The 21,411-nt window shown below is 42.9% G+C and overlaps 1 protein-coding gene across 1 annotated transcript; it reads left to right on the forward strand.

Annotated features, from left to right (window-relative positions):
- The first annotated feature begins 3,421 nt into the window (after window positions 1-3,421).
- Window positions 3,422-21,216, forward strand: LOC142503684 (cytochrome P450 4B1-like). Its single transcript, XM_075616267.1, has 12 exons — window positions 3,422-3,818; window positions 4,416-4,560; window positions 7,735-7,779; window positions 9,761-9,888; window positions 12,555-12,679; window positions 13,232-13,383; window positions 14,214-14,320; window positions 15,759-15,949; window positions 16,729-16,862; window positions 17,514-17,578; window positions 18,085-18,167; window positions 18,839-21,216. Exons 1-12 carry the CDS (start codon window positions 3,627-3,629, stop codon window positions 19,020-19,022), a joined length of 1,551 nt encoding a protein of 516 aa, XP_075472382.1. The 5' UTR covers window positions 3,422-3,626; the 3' UTR covers window positions 19,023-21,216.
- Window positions 21,217-21,411: the final 195 nt, after the last annotated feature.

The following is a 21,411-nucleotide window of genomic DNA, read 5'->3' on the forward strand; positions in this document are numbered from 1 at the left end:
ACTTTATTGGCTATATATAGCCAATAAAGAATATCACTTGTGAGTGCATTCACATGTCTTAGGCCTCGGACATGGTGCCTTCTCCTATGCGAAAGTGTGCGGAGGCAGAGGGAAAGCCGGTGCTTTCCCTGGCCATGCTAGACGGGCCGAGGGGGGCGTGCCAAGGGGCGTCACGGAGCTGGTTCGCCCCAATTGGGCGAACCGCTCACGTGACCGGCCTGTGCGCAACGTGAGCCCCCTCCCGCTTCCACGCCCCCGCACGCGAACATTGCCTTAAGGTAGTCTGTTTGCTCAGCGTCTGCACGATCTACGGCACCATGTCCGAGGCCTAAGACAGGTCTGCAACCCTGCCTTTCACCATTATCACCTAGCATACAGTGCTTCTACTGCAGCAAGGGATTCTGGGACATGACATGCAAATGGGAACACAATGTATACGTTTTGCCTGAAATCCATTTTTACATGGAACCATCATAAGCAAATGCTCTGCTGTTCACACAGCTTTTCAGCACAGCATGGGATTAGATGCACAGCCAGTCAAACCACTCACAGACAGCTGACAGTATAGGTTTTTTGTTGCCTTTTTCACCCACAATAACGTAAATAATGTGTATGGTTTATGTGTTATATATATATATATATATATATATATATATATATACACACCATACACATTATTTACGTTATTGTGTGTGAAAAAGGCAACAAAAAACCTATACTGTCAGCTGTCTGTGAGTGGTTTGACTGGCTGTGCATCTAATATGACACAAAAACATAACAGAATCCTTATTAAAGCACTCAAAAATAACTGCAAATACACAAAATGTATGAAGGTGCCACACCGCTAGGAGAGGAAACACCGCAGGGCCCACCTCCAGGCTCCGCCCCGTGATGACATGAGCAGCGCTCCGACTACGTGCAGACACCGCATGAACACAGGCACTCAAGGGGTTAATGCTATCCATTATCCCACAGCTGTTACTGACTCTGCCCCTGCATATCGGTACACCGCATACCTGTAATTACTCCTTAACCTGCAGCTGTGGGCTGCCCTGCATTAATTACTCTGCAACTGTGGGCTACCTTTCCATTGGCTGCCTGCTCTTTAAATGCTCAGTCAGCCCTCCTCCAAACTGGCTGAGCATAAACTCTTGTCAGTGTGTGCTTACCTCAAGCTTCCTGGTTTCCTGCCTTGCCTTGTCTTGCTTACAGTTCCTTTGACCGCTGCTTACACCCTGACTCCTCTGACCCCTGGACCACAGCTATGGACTCGACTATTCTGATCTCTCTATCCCTGGACCCCGGCACCGCATCAACGACCATCCATCCGTCTCCTCTCCTCGACCACGGCAAGTGCCTCAACTAACCTGACCTTTCCTACCTTGACCCGGCTTCATGACTAACACTCTGCACTTCGGATGTGGCTGCTCGGTTGCTGGTCGGTGACAATCAATATCCACACCTCAGCCTCGCGGTCTGCCTTGCTTGTGGTGAGCACTCATGATACACACTACATGAATTATAGGGGGTCGGGTATAATGGTTGCACGGTACATGGGTAACAGTTACACACAGGGATGTGGGGGTTAGTGGGCGTCTCTCAGCTTCCTGATCACTGATACATCATATTAATGGTTCTTTAATTGATATAATCACTATAGGTTAACAAAACACAGAACCCCAGTAAGCTCTTTTTGGGAACCCCTGAGCCCCCACAAAATATATGTATATGTGTCAAAATGGAGTGCTATTGAGCGTGGCATATGTATACAACAGGTGACAGAGAAGCCCAATGCTACATCCAACATGACAGAAATACACAGTAAAATACTTATATATTCTCTTGAAGTAGGGTCATTTAGTTTAACCCTTTGGCCAAAGCGTTGTAAGCTTGCGAGCCACGTCAAGGCAGACACCTGTTCGCAAGTCCTAACACTACCAGATAAAATACTAATATACCTCTATTAGGATTAAAATTCTCATTTACCTCTATTAGGAGGGAGAAAGACCACAGTGGGTCTATATCCAGCAGAATGAGGCACTTGCAAACTAGGGAAGTGGGGAGGGGCGGGCTTAAAACCTGGGAAGGAGGAGCCACTAACCTCCACCAGCTGGAACAGCTGAGAATGGGTTAACAAAACACAGAACCCCAGTAAGCTCTTTTTGGGAACCCCTGAGCCCCCACAAAATATATGTATATGTGTCAAAATGGAGTGCTATTGAGCGTGGCATATGTATACAACAGACGACAGAGAAGCCCAATGCTACATCCAACATGACAGAAATACACAGAAAAATACTTAAATATTCTCTTGAAATAGGGTCATTTAGTTTAACCCTTTGGCCAAAGCGTTGTAAGCTTGCGAGCCATGTCAAGGCAGACACCTGTTCGCAAGTCCTAACACTACCAGATAAAATACTAATATACCTCTATTAGGATTAAAATTCTCATTTACCTCTATTAAGAGGGAGAAAGACCACAGTGGGTCTATATCCAGCAGAATGAGGCACTTGCAAACTAGGGAAGTGGGGAGGGGCGGGCTTAAAACCTGGGAAGGAGGAGCCACTAACCTCCACCAGCTGGAGAGTGTTAGGACTTGCGAACAGGTGTCTGCCTTGACATGGCTCGCAAGCTTACAACGCTTTGGCCAAAGGGTTAAACTAAATGACCCCACTTCAAGAGAATATATAAGTATTTTACTGTGTATTTCTGTCATGTTGGATGTAGCATTGGGCTTCTCTGTCGTCTGTTGTATACATATGCCACGCTCAATAGCACTCCATTTTGACACATATACATATATTTTGTGGGGGCTCAGGGGTTCCCAAAAAGAGCTTACTGGGGTTCTGTGTTTTGTTAACCCATTCTCAGCTGTTCCAGCTGGTGGAGGTTAGTGGCTCCTCCTTCCCAGGTTTTAAGCCCGCCCCTCCCCACTTCCCTAGTTTGCAAGTGCCTCATTCTGCTGGATATAGACCCACTGTGGTCTTTCTCCCTCCTAATAGAGGTAAATGAGAATTTTAATCCTAATAGAGGTATATTAGTATTTTATCTGGTAGTGTTAGGACTTGCGAACAGGTGTCTGCCTTGACGTGGCTCGCAAGCTTACAACGCTTTGGCCAAAGGGTTAAACTAAATGACCCTACTTCAAGAGAATATATAAGTATTTTACTGTGTATTTCTGTCATGTTGGATGTAGCATTGGGCTTCTCTGTCGTCTGTTATAATCACTATAGGCAAGAAGTTAATTTTAAAGCCTTAATTTTGAATATTAGCACTCCAGAACTATTATTTTTATTATTTAATTATTAGCTATGTAAGAATGTAATCTAGCTCTTATTATATGTTATTGTTTCTTTAAATGTTGTATTTATGTACAGTAAAATAATTACTGCTCTGGTCTGTTTCTCTGCTTCGCCTCTCCCTCCCCACTCCACCCTCTGGCTTCACCTTTTGGTCTTCTCCTCCAGCACATTGTCCTATCCTCTCTCTTCTAGCCATGTACACTTCCTCCTCACAAACTTCATGCTCCCCTACAGGAGGTGTGACTCTCTTTATCCATATACAGCCAGGGTTGCACCCCTGCCATTGCCAGCTGGGAGAGGAGAGACAGTCACTACCCCAGTAGCATGACATCCTCTGTGTTGCAGGGACTGCTCTCCCTGGATGTCCCTCAGCTCTGTCACTGGGCTGCCTCACTCTGCCTCCTGCTAGTGCTGCTCAAAGCTTCCAAGCTTTTTCTGAGATGGAGGGAGCTGGTCAAATCATTCCGTCCTTTCCCAGGTCCTGAGTGTCACTGGCTCTATGGGAATGCTCATGAGGTAAGAGTATACAGCATCACGTGCGTGGGATTATTAACATGTTCAGAAAGAAAGTGTGTGTGTGTGTTTATATATATATATATATATATTATATTATAACGGAAATAGTCGTGTTACTCCAGTTCTTGAGTATTAGGTGATAAATTGTTAGTCCAGATAAAAAAGGTATGTCATAAGACAAGCTTTCGAGAGTTCTCCTCTCTTCCTCAGGTCAGCAATACTGATATTGGAGGAGAACTCTCGAAAACTTGTCCTATGACATCAATTGTTAGTCCACTAAAAAAGGTATCACCTAATACTGAAGTACGTATACAGTGTATGTATGTATGTATGTTTGTGTATATATGTATATGTATGTACCTGGCTTCACACGGGTTGCAGTAATGATGGATTTGAGTTTTTTTAAATTAAAACTTAAGTATCAACATTCATTACCTCCGTGACGTTATCTTTCCCCACATTCTCTCTATCTTCCCATTAAAGTAGCTGACATGCCCCCGGGATTTATCATTTCGATCAGGTGGGCCAAACTCTTCTAAATGTGCAATCAATATTTGGTTCTTTTTGTGTCTAATTCTTCTCTATTTTAAACCCCAGTTCCGCCAGGATGGGAAGGATTTGGAAAAGGTCGCTGATTGGGCTAAAAAATATCCTTACGGCTTCAGGTTGTGGCTGGGAAATTTCTTTGCATCACTGGTTATCAGTCATCCTGATTATGCAAAGGCCGTTGTAGCCAGACAGGGTAAGAGATTGCTTTGCTTTTTCAGCAAGTACTATGTTTATTTCATGTTTTTTTTTTTTAAATGGTTGATGTTTTGTAAAGCTGTAATCCCACATAGTCGGCCAGTTGAATTTCTTAGGTGCCTCTGAATGGGGACGTGTTTGTCAATCAAGTGTTTTCTTTCCCATTATCCCCCACAGTCCCTATTAGAGAACCAATAAAGATAAGGGGAGATGGGGATGGGGAACCCTGGCTGTACAAACACTAGCTGATCACACAATGACATCACACACAAGGGAGCAGCCAGAGGAGATCAAACCTCTCCCAAGCCTCATTTAAAATAATAAATAAAAAATATTCACAGGCGTCAGATTTTGGTTTAAAAAAAAAAAAAAAAAAAAAAAAAAAAGGGTATCACTTACCCAGATGAGACCCCCTGAAACATGTCACTGGAATTAGTTCACTTTGGTCCTAGGAAGGATTGCACATTTGATGACAGAATACCATTTGTTGAGAGACACACCAGAGTGACAAAATTCCATGATAGAATTCCAATGTTAAAGACAGTGTTTGGGAAGTTCCTGTAATACAAAGAAAGGATTTGCATAATAATTAATAGTTTTGTGAATACTTTCAGAAGGGGTGGGATCACTATGTAAATTGATTCTTCTGCATAACGTGTTTGTCCACATTCTGTCTGGCTGTAAGGCATCTTCTGCTTCTGGTGATAGAAGGTGTCTTTTATTTCAGAACACTTCTTAGTGAATATGGGCCCAAATGACTTAACACCTTCAGTGCTGGAGAGGACTGCAGTGTATCACTGTAATTCATTGGTGTCTTTCAGCATCGACAAGATTAAAACATACACAAAAAGAACTAATAGATTGTTAACCATGACCTAGGAGACTGCGAAGAACCTTACCCCTCACCCCTTCTACACTTGGTGTCCCAAAGCCCTCCATAACCAAATACATAATTAAGACGTCCGTTCCCCCAGCCCCCAAGCCGGGCACCACCTGATCCAGCCGTTTGGCAAGAATGGGCCCCAGGAACTCATTTTTATATGAGCCCTGCCTACTCGCCACTCCCAGCCACCACCAGGCTTTACCGACCATGGAGCACCATTTGGCAAGGTTACCCACACTACCCCCCCAACCGCCGCCACCTACAGGGCTATTTAACTTCACTTAAAACTAGCCCAGTACTGCTAGACCCGCCAGAAGCTCTGAAACCAATCAAATTGTGTTATTAAATTAATCAGACCCAATGTCCAACCGATCCACCCCATTTGCCCTAAACAACCCACTAGTCGCTGACTCAAACTTGGAGTGGTTCAACATCCCTCCCCTTAATCATCCACATCTACATGCATTTTTTGACCGGCACATGAGCCGCTTAAGGGAGTCCACCCTTGCACCCTAAATTTGAACACGGTCGCAGAAACCATTTCACCATTAGGCTCAAAAACCTGAACTTCTCGCCACTCCCCCCCCTGAACTCCCTACCCAAATTCCGGTTTGGCTTCTCCCGGATAATCACCTGCTGTCAAATGGCAATCAAATTCTCTCCAAAAATCCATCCCATGGCAGCCAGGTCGGCTCCCTATTGGGGGACGTTCCAGGCCCCGGCGCCATCCTTTCTGCGCTCACAGGAGTAGCCGATCTTTTGAACAGCTTGCTGCACAGCCCTCCCATCTCTGCATCCACTCACCTCGCCAAAATGGAAAAGTTCCAAAGCCAGTTTGAAAAGGTCAGCGGAAAGGAGACGCCTCCCCACATCCTCTTTCTTGGCCTCCCCTTCCTAAGTGAACCTCGTGAGCACCTCTCTGTACCCTGGCAGCAGAGAACATAGCTTCACATTATTCCCCGTCCAAATCTTTAATGTCAACTGGCAGATAGAACCCAAACGGGCTGACAAGGCACATGTGTGCGTCTTTAAAACATACACCGGGTACCTTGCCAACCTCTGCCACACCTGCTGACGTGGAAAACGGCTCATCCACTGCCGCTAATTTTGATGCCATCCCTGAGAGAGCCACACTAACAACCCGTGACTGTGTGGCCACAGTGCCCCAAGCCGCCCCCATGCTTTGCGGTGAACCCAGCCCATCCGTTCCGGGGATCACTGCCTGCTCCCCTGCAATAGTGATCCCACCTTGCACCTTGAGGGCTTGCAGCATTCCCCTTGAAATCACGGTCACATGCCCTGACCGCGCTTTCTGACACTAGACTCCCCGCTCCCTGGTACTGGGCCGGTGGAAATGGAATCCTTGAATCTTAAATGTAATGGTTTGGCTATTACTGAATTTAGCTACTTAAGAACTCTTGGATGTATGCCACCGGGGCCCGGTGCTTTATTTACTTACATTTTATCAAGCCACCTGTGACAGGGCAGAACCCCTGTCTAAAAGGGCTTCAATAGAAAGCCTGTATCGGTCTGAGGAATCCAGGAGGAAGCAGATTAATTGCAGCTACAGACAATTAACCAGTCTCCACCTGGCTCATCAGACAGGTAGAAAAGCGTCCTGCTTAAACTGCCAGGAGAGCTCTTGAATACAGAGGGACTGTGTTGCCAGCAAACTACTCACAGGAACAGTTGTCTTGAGCACAGAAGAACTTTACTGCCTGCAAGACATCTCCTATGCTGCCTGCAAGACACCCTGAAACCCGACGCTCTACATCCAGGGCACAGCGGACCCTGGAACCCACCAGAGGGTGACCCCAACGCACACAACCCAGAGACTGACATAAAGAGCCCCCTCTTACAGGTACCTCTTTGGACTGGGGAGCCATACTGTAGGTTGGAAAGAGGCCTATCCTCCCAGCCCTGCAGATAGGGATGGGGAAAGTGAGTTAGCCTTTAAAAAGGGATAGGATGTTGGTTTATTTGGTTGCTTTCTTAAATATGTATTGTTTGAAGCTAAGGGCTGAATGAAAGCCATGGTATTTCCCCCCAAATATGTCTTCCCTTTCTGTACCTCTGCACATGTCTCCTACACCGCCTATAAACTTCCTTCTCAGTTAACCAATTGTTCAATAATATAGAGGTTGTGGCTTCCTCCTGCGGCACTATTATTGCAATTGATTCTTCCCTGGCAAGTACAGAAGCATCGGAAAGTCTCGAACACAACGTTCTGCGTGTAACACACCTCTGACTTTCCCACTATTCTCTTTTTATTCTGTTGTTTTCTTACAGATCCAAAGGACAACATGGCCTATTACTTTATAATTCCATGGATCGGTATGTACAATATCACGACTCTGATTTCAATAGAATTGCATGAGCTGTAAGAAGAGAATATACACATACTTGTATTTCTTCCAGAAGTGGGATTTCAAACTGGTGACCTCCAAAAATCTTAGCCATTTACATTTCATTGTGATGACAGGGAACAGTCTGTGGTTTATTTATTAATAGTCTCCTGGTTGCAGTGCTGGCACAAAACGGGTGCAATGAAACAGCACCAAAATCCTATTGAAAGTAACATTGAACCAGAGCCCTTGATTACTGGTTTCATTTGTATCCTGATCTGACCCAGTTTAAATCTGTTTCATTCCCATCACAGAGAACTGTATAGAAGTGGTATATCCTGTTCCCTCACATTTGAATAAATAGAGCAGCATTGGGAGTGTCACTTTTCCGCCTCGCTACAATTTGTACCGTATTGAAATCGCATACAGGTCAGGCAAGGTGACATACACAGGCAGGTCACATTCTCCATTTCTAGGGTGCCGGCGAAATGGTCGTTAACCAAATGTAATTGAATAGGAGAAAAGTAAAAAAGCATGCAAAGATTGCATTTCAAGTATGACTGTGGTATTAAAGGAGCAATCCATGCAATATCCCACGTGGTTTTTTTTTTTTTAATATATCAGTTCTGAAGCATTAGATAGTACTTACTACCTTTTTTTAAAAATTGAATTCTTAATGCCATTTTTAATTAGTTTTAATATTCTGATCATTCTCTGATTTCTACAGCAGGTTTCAGCACATCTCCCCAACAGTACAAGATCTTTGTAACACTTTCCTGTTTGTGATCATTTGTTGCCAATATTCCCAGCAGTTTGAGCTGCAAACGGTGTAACAATAGATAAAGTTACTGTAGTAATATAAGAATACATTGTAGCTGCTGAGTTACACTGACCAAAGGATTGAAACTGAAAGGTGGCCATTTAGTCCAGGAATGCGCAAACTTTTACCTGCTGCTCTCCCTTCCCCCCCTCCCCCCTTCCCTTTACCTGTTCTCCGGCGTTTCTCACATCACGACGTCATGTGGCGTCGTGTTGCCATGGCCATGCATTGCCAGAAGCCGCCGAAGACCAGGTAAGGGACTTACAGAGGCCTCGCGCTCACTTCGCGCTCATTTAATGAATGCCTCTGTAAGCGCCGCGCCCCCCAATTTGCACATCCCTGATTTAGTCAACCCGGAAAAAACAGGATTTTACTGATCGATCACGGGAAAACTTATCGATCGGGCAGCTTAGGTAATTAGATTTCAATAAAGGTAATCAATGGCTGCATATATTAAAACCAAACAATATATATATTTATTTTTTGGTGGTGGGGGGGGGGGGATTTCCTCTTTAGAGACATATAACTGGGCAGAATCAGACCAGAAGAGATGGCCAAGAATCCACTTCCAGTTACATACTATAGTCACTGCTTCTAATTTGTACACACAATTCGCATTACATATTTTATATACTGTAGCTGTGATGACAAAAAACCCAGCAACTTTCAGGTGGTACAAATAAAATGAATACTTTCTTCAACCCTTTTCTTCCAAAGAAAACTCTCTGGGATACATTGTATTAAATGTCTCCTGTACTGCAAGGGTGGCCAATTCCAGCCCTCAAGGGCCCCCAACTGGTCAGGTTTTCAGGATGTCCCTGCTTCAGCACAGGTAGCTCAATCAGAGCCACTGATTCAGCTACCTGTGCTGAAGCAGGGATAGCCTGAAAACCTGACCTGTTGGGGGGCCCTTGAGGACTGGACTTGGCCACCCCCGCTGGAGTCAGTTTTGTAAAAATGTATCTTATTGCTTTGCATATTTCGGGGGTATTGGACATACTTAATTTGCTCGTAACATTTCTTGATTTATGTACAGTGCATATCCCTCCCCCCCCCCCCCCCCAAATCCACTTGTAATAATACATCCAAGGCTGTTTAAAAAGTAATTATTCTGTTCTGATCAATTTTTTTATGTTTTTATGTCATTTAGGAAAAGGATTGTTGGTCTTATCGGGGCAAAAGTGGTTCCAGCACCGCAGGCTGCTGACTCCTGGGTTTCATTACGATGTCTTGAAGCCGTATGTGAAGTTAATGGCGGATTGCACCCAAGTCATGCTGGTAACAACATAATGATAATTAGACCGTGATATCTGCATTAGAAGGATAGCTATGTGGCCCCTTCACCTAGCAGAGGTTACTAACACCAGTACTCAAGGAGCACTAACAGTGCAGGTTTGAAGTACAGCGCCGCCTGAGCACTAGTGGTTCAAAGCAAATGATTGGGCCACCTGTGCTAATGAGAAGAAGTCTTAAAACCTGCAATGTTAGTGTTTCTTAAGGACTGGAGTTGGGAAGCACTCACCTACAGCATAGTTACACAGTATTTGCCTTGGTTTGGCAAATGCCTTGTTGCTACGATTGAGTAAATTAACTTCTAAAAGACTAAACTTCTAAAACTTCTACAACACCCAAAACAAAACGAACTGAGAAGTCCCCCCCCCACACCCGATAGGTGATATAAAATGATTATAATTATTCCGCATTTGCAAAGCGCCAACATATTCCGCAGCGCAGTACCGTGGGGTTACAGAATTCTCAAGCGCAAACAGATACAAAAGGTAATCAGGGTAACCCTGCACATGAGAGTTTGCAATCTAGGAGTAAGAGGCAAAGTTGAAACAAGAGGTAAAGTGGCTGCTTATGGTGGGATGGAATATGGTCCAGCCGCACGGCTGATACCATTAAGGTTTGAGCATGTGGATGTTGGGGGGTTTAAATAGCGTGGAGTTTGGACCAGCTGCACAGCTGGTCCCGAGAGGGGTGGTGAATGTTAGAGGTATGCCAGATAGGCTTAATTGAAAAGGTTTTCACAGAGTTTTTAAATGTCTGAATGCTGGGGGAGGGTCTGATGGTGCATGGTAGGGAATTTCTAGCGGGTGCAGCAAAGGCAAAGTCTTGCAGGCGAGAGTGAGAGGAGTTAATAAGGCAGAAGGAAAGGAGGATATCATTGGCAAAATGTAGGAGGCTTTTAGGGATATATTTGGGTGCGAGAGCTAAGATGTAATGGGGGGCAGCATTGTTGAGAGCTTTGTAAGTCAGAATTGTCAATGTTATTGTAGTGGTTATGGGAAGACAGTGTAGGGATTTGCATAGTGGCATAAGCAGAAGTGGAGCGGCGAGTGAGGTAGATGAGTCTGGCAGCGGCATGTTGGATGGATTGGAGTTGGGACAAGGGGACAATAGGAATACCAACTTAAAGAAGGTTGCAGTAGTCGAGGCGGGACAAGATGAGTGAAGACATTTTGATTTTAGTTGTATCATGTGTAAGAAAAGGGCGTATCGTAGCAATATTTCAGAGAAGGAGAAGGCAGGACTTGGTGAATGGGTTAATATGAGGAATGAAGGAGAGGGCCCTTAAATACCCTCAAATATGGCCCCTAGACAGCAGGCTTGGGGTGTTGATGAGATTGTGGTATTATTGCCAGTACGGAGAATTTGGGTGTAGGAGTAGCAGTGGAAGGAGGAAAGAGTATTAGTTCTGTTTTGGACATGTTAAGCTTCAAATAATGGTAGGTCATCCAGTAGGAGAGTGCTGAGAGACAGTTGGTGACATGGGATAAGAGAGAGGGGGAGAGGTCAGGAGAGGAGATGTACATTTTGTGTGTCATCGGCATAGAGATGATACTAAAAGCAAACATATTGTATTAGTTCACCAAGACCCTTGTGGGACACCAACAGAAAGAGGCAGTGAAGAGGAGGCGACACCAGAGAAGGAAACACTGAAGAAGCTGTTGGGTAGGTAGGACATGTACCAGGAGAGCTGCATCATGGAGGCCAATGGAGTGGAGAGTGTGCAGAAGGGGATCAACAATGTTGAAGTCAGCAAAGAGATCCAGGAAAATTAGTAAGGAGAAGTTCCTTGGCTGTGAGTAGGTCATTGGACACTTTTACTAGTGCTGTCTTGGTGAAGGACAGAAACCAGATTGCAAAGAGTCCAGCAGGGAGGTCGAGGAGAGAAAGTGAGTAACTTGGTTGTTTTTTGCAAGTCACTCAAGTAGTTCGGAGGCAAAGGGGAGGAGAGATAGGGTGGTAGGTAGGGTTGGTCAAGAGAGGCTTTATTTATATTAGGTGTGATGAGTGCCTGGTTAAAGGTATATGGGAATGTGCCAGAGATGAGAGAGAGGTTTAAAGAGGTGATTTTGGGTAGCACTTAATGTGCCAGAGAGGGAGCAGAGGAGATATGAAGGAATAGGATCAAGAGGGCAAGTTTTAAGGTAAGATGCTGAGAGGAGCATGGAGATGGCTTTCACTTTGCTTCTCTCTCATCCAATAAGTGCTCATTATCAACGTTTTCCAATTTGCGCCAGATTTGCACTAAACAAAACCCATTGTACGTACAATAAAAATAGCTAAATAAATGTAATCACTGAAGGGAAGTGAGTCAATGGAAAGTGCCAGCAGTAGACTTGAATTTAAATGCCTTCTGTATCATGCAGACTTATCATTATAAGCCTGCTAAGTGTATCTGGAATATTAGTTCAGTCTAATTCTCCTACTTTCTGTTGACTATTGGCGATGGAAGTGGTCTTATTGAACAGCCCCACATGCAGCCTTATTGATCATTAGCTTCAAATATTCTCACGGGTAATGTCCATAGGAGGATTGAATCGATTCACAGTCTTTGTACTGATGCATGGCTAGTAGTGAGGGCTATGGGTTGATGTACAATTAGTTACTTTGCTTAAAGTCTTTTATTTATATCTCTTGGAATCTCATTGTTCCAGGACAAATGGGAGGCGTTGGTCCCAAAACAGAAGTCAGTGGAGATTTTCCATCACGTCAGCCTGATGACACTCGACAGCATCATGAAATGCGCCTTCAGTTACCAGAGCAACTGTCAGAATGACAGGTCGGTAACGGGAAATTCTGCCTCGTAGATTGATGTTTTGACTTCCACTTTCGTAGCCGCCCTATCGGACATTTCCAGTGGGACACATTTTAGTATCTGAGTATTATATTCAGTGGTTGACAAATCACCAAAAAATCTACTCGCCACACAAAAAAATCTACTCGTCACCTAGTACCAAACGTGTGCTGCTTGGGCCAATATTTACTCGCCCGGGGGTTAAATCCACTCGCCCGGGGCGAGCAAATGTATAGGTTTGTCGAACACTGATTATATTTAATCCATCACTCATGTCATTGTTAATAAATAACCACTGAAACCCCTACAGCAAGAACTCTACTTGGCAACATATTGTTGGAGTACAAAAGAGTGAAACATCTCAGCCATGCAATATCATTAAGAGGAAAAGTCGTATAGTGGTTAAAGTATCAGTTTTGAATACTTTTTGTTTCAAGTGAAAGAAAGCATTGGCCATCTTGTCTACAAGTGTATTAACATTGGGCTACTATATTCACTTAAGCTATTTAAACCGTATTAGCTAATTTCTCCCTGCAGTGAAAACACCTACATCAAAGCAGTGTATGAGCTCTCATACCTGGTGGATAAGCGACTCCGCTTCTTCCCGTACCATAGTGACCTCATTTACTACCTGAGTCCTGATGGATTTCGCTTTCGGAGGGCATTGTCAGTAGCACATCAACACACAGGTAACACTGCAACTGATTACACCATTGCTACTGTACATATTATTGACTACATTATGACACTTCCAACCTTCCCAGGTATGTGGTGGATGAGCTCTTTATTCATTATGTCATAATGATGGGAAATATACGTTATCAGCCCCCCACCTGTTTATCTATTCCTCTTACACACACCAGAGCCCCCACTTCTCCAAGACAGATACAGGAAAATAAAAACATAAATAAAACATTTTTGCTTTGTCCCTTTAGCCCAACCAATACAAGTACTCTAAAAAATAAATTGTCACAAGATCAGGCTACCTGATGTCCATACGTGGGTGGAGATTTGATCTAGCCATTGTATGAGCTCCTGGAATTCTGAGACGTGTGGCGTTACTCCCTGCATCCCATGTACTACACAAAGGCTTCAGTGCAACTAGTCTTTTATAGAAAACTGTGCCCAGTTGGAAGACGTGTTTAGGAATTACAGACTTACTTCCCTCATCATTGCCATTTACTAACATCTAACCATTACATCTGTCTCTAACAACATGCAAGGTGCCTCTAATACCACTGTTTAGTTGTATGTCGCGTCTCTGTTATTCAATTTAATCTATATTGACCTGTATTTCTGCATGTTTATACTATAAATGATCACTGCTAAATAGAAATTAACATGATCACTTCCTTGCAAGTCATGATACTTTTATTGGACAATAGAGGGTTTAAAAGATGACTTGAGATACTATCTGAAGTATTAAAATGCTGGGTGAATAGCAGCGCTTTCTTTGAGTGACCATTCTCAGTACTGCTTTGTAGCTATGTTAATAAATAGGTCATGTTTTTTCAATCAGATAAAGTAATAAAACAGAGGAAGGAATCTCTCAAGCATGAGAAAGAGCTTGAGGAAATACAGCAGAAGAGACATTTGGACTTTCTTGACATTCTCCTGTGTGCGAAGGTTAGTGGATTCTGACCTCACACTGTTCTTACTCCTACAATCCCGGGGTTAACTGTCCATATAGGTGGAGGAAACTAGGTGAAATCTTTTTTTAACTAAAAAAGTAATAGTAGCTACATAAGGCAGCCTCCCAGCAGCGATGGTACAAGCAAGTTCAGGAACAGAATAATAACATTGTTTGGAATGAGGAACAACATAAAACATTGGGGACATCATCATTGGTCAATGGGTCATTTAAAATGAGTGGTAACGTGCATTATTCCAGAGGACCATTGTTAAATAAGGGGGGCATAAATGTTTAGTTTAATTTTTCAAATAGATTATGCTATATTTATGCCTTAAGGACACAAACGAATGGGGGTTATTCATTAATGTCTGTTACAGGTTAACGCACTCGATCTGGCATTACCTCCCATTGACTTCAATGGGATTTAACATTGCATTTGGTGTGTTAACATGTAACAGACCTTAACGAATCAGGCCCATAAGAGGGAGCTAATCTACCATTACTCTGAGGGAATTCATGTATCAGTACGCTAAGAGGGGGTTAATGTAACATTACACTGAGGAGTTAATGCATAATTTAACTCAGGGGTGACCAACTTCAGTAATCAAGGGCCACGAACAGGTCAGGTTTTAAGGATATCCCTGCTTTAGCACAGGTGGCTCAGTCTTTGTGCTGAACCAGGGTGTGACGGAGCGGCCTGTAGGCTAGGTCAGACAAAAGTCCACACATGCATTTCTTGGTAAACCATTATAATGAGTGTTTTTAGTCTCCACAAAAACAACTGAACATTAGGTGCACTGTCCATTTAAGGAAAACCAAATCATAAATGGAACACCTATTCCCTTTAGGGAAACTAAATAAACATTACGCTGGCCCTTTCTAACTGGGCCACCAGCTAAGCTGGTTACCAACCCTAAAATATATAAAACAATACCAGGAAACCATCTAGAAAGTCTTATCTGTGTGTTCTGGTCTGGCATCTCTGATTTCTCCAGGCACTTTAAGATGCAGGTGGTGAAGTCCTGCTGGTCCCTGTAAGTCTTTTGCCCTATCCGTGCAGGTTTCTGTGCTATGTAGGGCTTTGGGTTTCCCACTGTTGCCAGGCAAACCCTCTGGTCAACAATCCTAGATTCCTGCGGGCGGGAGCTCTGTTGTCTGTGTTCCTCAGCAGACTCCAACAGGGACACTGAATAGCAGTGACTTCCTGCCTTGTATTCCCTGTTCAATCAGGAGTCTCAGATAACACATGCAGGAAACCTAACCCCTAGTTCAGTCTCCTGCCTTATAAAGGGAGTGTAACTCATTGACTCCCTTGCACAGGGATATCCTGAAAACCTGACCTGTTGGTAGTCCTTGAGGAGTTGGCCACCCCTGTTCATCCAATTTCCAAAAAAGCACAAAACGGTTTAAAAAGCACATTTACTTTCCCAGGATGAAAACGGTGAGAGTCTGTCTGACGAGGAACTGCGTGCCGAGGTGGACACGTTCATGTTCGAGGGACACGATACAACAGCCAGCGGAATCTCCTGGATCTTATACTGTATGGCCAAATACCCCGAGCACCAGAAGAAATGCCGGGAGGAGATCAGGGAGGTGCTGGGAGAGCGGCACACCGTTGAATGGTGAGAAGCAGCAGTATTACATTTGTACATGTGTGGACCTTCAACTATTTCTATTTCGTTTTGTCCTCACCATTCTTCAAGATGATTTACTAAAGTCAAAAGAAGAAGCACATTCCCTCTCTTAGGCCCCTATGCAATATTCTGTGAAGCTTCGTCCTCGTGCTGTGGAATATTTTGGTTCCATCCATTTGTATGGAGCTGAATTTTCCTCCAGCTCGGGCAAGACGTCTTCACACCTTGAAAAGAGGCCTAAGAGTTTTAATTTTCTTAATATTACCTGCACTGGTCTCCCCAGCACCACTGACCCAGTCTTTTCTCCATGAAACCCCCAGTGCTGCTGTTATATAACTTGTTCTGTCCAGTATTAACTTGGTCAGTAAAAGTGCTCTTGGCCACATTGGAACCAGTAAATTATAGGGACATTATCACGAGGCACGCTGGCATTGGAAGGTGCTGTGTATCACAGTGACTTTGCCATTGTTCACTGCCTTCCTGCAAGTCACTCTGAGACACCAACCTCCCAATTCAAGCAAGTTTTAATATAATAATAAACATGGGGAATGCTACCCCAATGCCAGAGGGGACAGTGGTGCATTGAAAAGAAATGTGGTACTGCCCCTCTAGCAGCTAAGGATGTACAGCACAAAATGTCTAATAACATGACATAGTCAGCAATGTTACCTCATTGTAATAAAGAGTAATGGGCAGAGATCGAAAACATTGAGTTGGTATGAAAGTGCTGTTTGTGTTTAATGTGTTTGTCCTTTGCAAGGGACCAGGGAAGACCTGGGGAAGATGCCCTACACCACCTCGTGCATTAAGGAGGGTCTGCGGCTCTTTCCTCCAGTGCCAGGAATCGCTCGTCAGCTCAGCAAACCAATCACGTTCTGCGATGGGCGGAGTCTCCCGGAAGGTCGGCCAGCGTTCACCTTCTGTAAAACGTAGTCTCCGGACTGCACTGATGCGTCTCACAGCAAACAAATAAAATAAAAACTACTTTGCATCTGTGTAAAATGTATAGTGTCCCAAAACAATTAATACATCCCGTCATTATAATATGAGTGTCAGACATGACTAATCCTGATGACTGTTTATTGTGTGTGTGTGTGTGTGTGTATATGTATAGTGCTATGCCTGTCAGCTATACTATGGGTTGCTTGGATTTGTAGTCACTGGGGCCCTCCTTTCCGATTGCCTGTGGATGCTTGCAATCCACATCCGAACTTCAACTCCCAGCAGGCAGCCAACAAACAACAACGACGTCACTTTCGGTTATGCGCAGTCACTCACTTCCGTTTATATTTTCATGCCAATTTTCAGTTTTTTTTCCCTGCGAGATTTTTGTGGCTGGCACTGCCACGAAAGGAGTTTCACTTCAAATTCCAGCTGTGTGACTTTTGTATGACTTGAAATACAGCCACATGAATTTGCATAATTTCACATTATAGTTTAAACATTTAATTTGGAAATGATCGAAACAGATTTTTAAATGTATTTGGTACTGTTTTATACACCGGGGCATTTGGCAGATTAATAAACTAACCCCCTGTCTCTTTCCTGACAGGTACTGCTGTTTTTCTGAGTATATATGCGATGAACAGATCTTCCAGCGTATGGGAAGATCCAGAGGTAATTGGAGGGAATTCAAGTTTTGTACTTGATTTTGTTTGCCCCGTGAGCATGAGCAGAACCTAATATTTATGCATTTATAAGGGTTTTCGGAAGTGAGGGAAGCAAAGCAGAGACAAACCCTTTTAACTGGAATCTTGTATAATTGTGTTGTATGTCCCACTAATCCTGTTAATAATCAGGGTGTCCATGTAAAACAAAAAGCAGAGATGCAAAATGTGTTTGAAATTAAAATGTGAGCCGAATCTGCCCCATGAATTAGAAATAAATGGGACATCCTGGGCCTGTTTAGACATCTCTGTGAGAAGCTTCAGGTTCAGTGATTCCATGACAACGTTCTAAGCCAATCAGAGTGCTCCATTGCTGAAAGTTGCGTGCATGAATCACTTTTAGGCACAATGTAGTGGGAGCTTTGCTGAAAGGAGCACTCTGATTGGATAATCTTACAGATTGGTTTGGAAGCCTGTATACATACCATATAATGTCAGTCATCTGCTTATTTTCAGGTTTTTGATCCCCTGAGGTTTTCCTCTGACAATTCATCCAAGAGACACTCACACGCTTTCCTGCCATTCTCAGCCGGAGCAAGGTGAGACACTTCAAGATAATCTTGAAGACAGATTACAGCAGACGCGTCCTCAAAGAATCTATTTTAGGGAGGCAACGGATGGAATTCTGGAAATTGAAGCATTTTAAAGATATATAACATTTTAATTAATAATACTTTTGCTGCATTGCAAGAACAGGCATTGCTCTACCCAGCATGGACATACTTGTTAAAAGGTTGCATCAAATATCAAAGAACAGCAAAGAGGGATTAAAGAAGTAAGGTACCGCTGCTTTTAACCACTAATGCATAACCCCCTGAAGTAGATACATGTGCAGTGAATCTTTAAAGCTGCAGTTCAGGCAATATTCTGCATGTGTGTTTTTTTTAATAAATCAGTTCTGTAGTAAGAAAAAATACTTTTAGCATTTTCTGTTTTAAAAAAAACAACTTTGAAAGACCAATTTTCTTGTATTCTATTTTAACAAGCATGCTTGTTCCTATAGCAACTATTTACATTCCCCATATTTAAAGATGTCGCCAAACTTTGCCGATCAATAGATGGAGAACGAATTGACCGGCAGCTATGCAGTTCTTTAGGTTATTAGAGATTGCCCACATAAAACTATTGAAGTAAAATAAAAAAGACTGAACTGCAGCTTTAACAACTTGTCAAAGGCAGAAAACGAAATCCTTTGCTTTTCCACTTTCAGGAACTGCATTGGACAGAACTTTGCTATGAACGAGATGAAAGTGGCCATAGCTCTGACTTTACAGCGGTTCAAACTGTTCCCCGACCCCGAGAATGAGCCTCTTAAGGTGGCTCAGTTAGTGTTACGGTCTGTGAACGGAATTCACTTGAACTTCAAGAAGATTGAACATAAAGGAACCAAGTAGAAAATATGAAGAAATGCTGGTTTATTGGATTTGTGATGTTATTTAATCTTCATGATCCAGAAGAACTCGAAGCCAGAAATATTATTAAAGAATATGAATGAACTTTACCTTATCTGATGCTTGCAGGTCTTTAATTAGGATATCTAATTAGGAAAAATTGTTCCTAGTGACGGCACAATATATTCATTTATAATTCAGAATATGACATAATTTTCATAGAATTAAATCGTTGTGATGGTGTACAATATTACAATGTACCCAGCCAGATCGAGCAATGAAGCTGGCTACATCTGTAAACTTAGACATCTCATTTGTAAGTACGTCCTGGGAAGGCGTGTGGAGATAAGGTGATTTGCCCAGGACCTCATGGAGTGCAAGTGACTGAGAAAAATTATACTCACAAGACTGTCATAAATACCATAGAAAACAAGAAACTCGCTGCCTCCTAGGCCTTTCGCCTGGGTCCTGGTCACACTTGCCATACATCAAATCACCTGGATTGAAAGCCTAGGCTAGATGTACCAGCTAAAACGTTTCATATCAAATCCTTAGTCGGTCAGTGTTTATAAATCTTCCAAATGCTCTTAGAAACCTGAACAACTCCTGGCCCTCGGGAGACGCTTTGCAAGTTTGCTGACTGCTGAAAACGTTACAAAAAAAATCTCAATTGTCTCTGTTAGAATTCATTTTGTATATACATGTATTTTGAGGCTTTTAAGAGAAATGGAAATACAATGAGAATAGGGTGCAGAACTTTTGAACCCTCACAAGTTTCTTCTTCATGTCATAATGGAAGACACCTGTGAGGCTGATAAGAGTTCATAGGCTGTCATGACAGTACACAAAAAGAAGAGACCTGTAAGACTTTGACAGCTGTTTTTTTTTATTCACAGGATTGAATAATGTGTATTTCTCAAACTTTTTAAGTGAAGATGTGTGAAATGTGCGCATAAGTTGAGGTCAAACATGCTCTGTAATTAGTTATTCCAGCCTGGCACTACATCTTCGCTACTTTTTCCTCAGCCACGTATGTTTGACATATTCCAAACCTGAGGACTTGGTGGAGATTTTTCCTGTCTGGGTCTCAGGGTCATCTGGGGCCGTGTAACAAACAGTATGTTTGTTCCTGATAAAGAGATTATGCCTTTTTATCTTGGATTTCAGTTGGTATAAATACAGTGTACATATATATGGGGATATTCTTGTTAACATTGTGTGCATATGTTTTAAAAAGGGTGTAAACAAAAATGCAGCTATGTTATTGGAATAGCTTGCAGTCAGTTTTATTCATTTATTATTTAATATCTGTTTCACTTCTTGTAACTTGTCCAACAGTCCAGCAGGTGGCAGCAACCAATAGAAGATACAATGCCGGTTATCCCTGTAATATAACTGCGAAAGTGCCAATCGGGTCACTCTCAGGCGAAAGCTCCAGCTGAAGTCAATTGGAGGTTTCATGACATAGTGCCCCAATCGACACTATCACAGTTTAATAAATAACCCTTACTGTGTCTATGGAAATGAATACTTGCACATACTGTACCTTCACTAACCATAGAGGGCAGAGCAGTCAACCCCCAGTGAATATTAAAAGAGCAATCCAAGCAATATCCTACATATGTGTTTTTTTAAATAAATCAGTTCTGTAGTATTAGATAATACTTACTACCTTTTTTTTTTTAAATTCAACTTTTAATGCCATTTTGAATGATTTTATTATACTGAGCATCCTTTGATTTCTATAGCAGGTTTCAGCCCACCTCCCCAGCAGCGCACAATCTTTATAACACTTTCCTGGTTGTCATAATTTGTTGCCAATATTCCCAGCAGTGTGAGCTGCAAACTGTAACAATAGATAATGTTACCTTAATAACATAAGAATATATTGTTGCTGCTGAGTTACACTGACTGAAGGATTAATTTGAAACTGAAAGGCGGCCATTTAGGCAAACTAGGAGGGGCGGTGCTTACAGAGGCCCCGTGCTCTTCCCCCCAACATTTAAACAAAATGTCGGGGGAGCACACGAGCCTCTGTACGTCTCTTACCTTCACTCCGGCGGCTTGACAACGCCGCAGGGTCAGATGACAATGCGTTGCCATGGCAAAATGATGTCACATTACGTAGTGACATCAAATGACGCTGCCGATAGTGGTGGGAGTCCTGGTTTAAGTAATTTATGTTCAATAAAGTTAATCAAAGGCTGCATATATTAAAACAAAATAAAATATATATATACATATATTTTTTTTTTTTAACCTGCTTTTATTGCCTCTTTAATGTAGTCATGTACTGTACCAATGTGATTATTGGAGGCAGATTATTACCAGTTACACACAGTCCATCTTCTAATATCATCATACACATTTCATAATTATTAGTCAGGCTTTC

Source organism: Ascaphus truei, chromosome 10 (genome assembly GCF_040206685.1).
Source record: "Ascaphus truei isolate aAscTru1 chromosome 10, aAscTru1.hap1, whole genome shotgun sequence".
Lineage (NCBI taxonomy): Eukaryota > Metazoa > Chordata > Amphibia > Anura > Ascaphidae > Ascaphus > Ascaphus truei.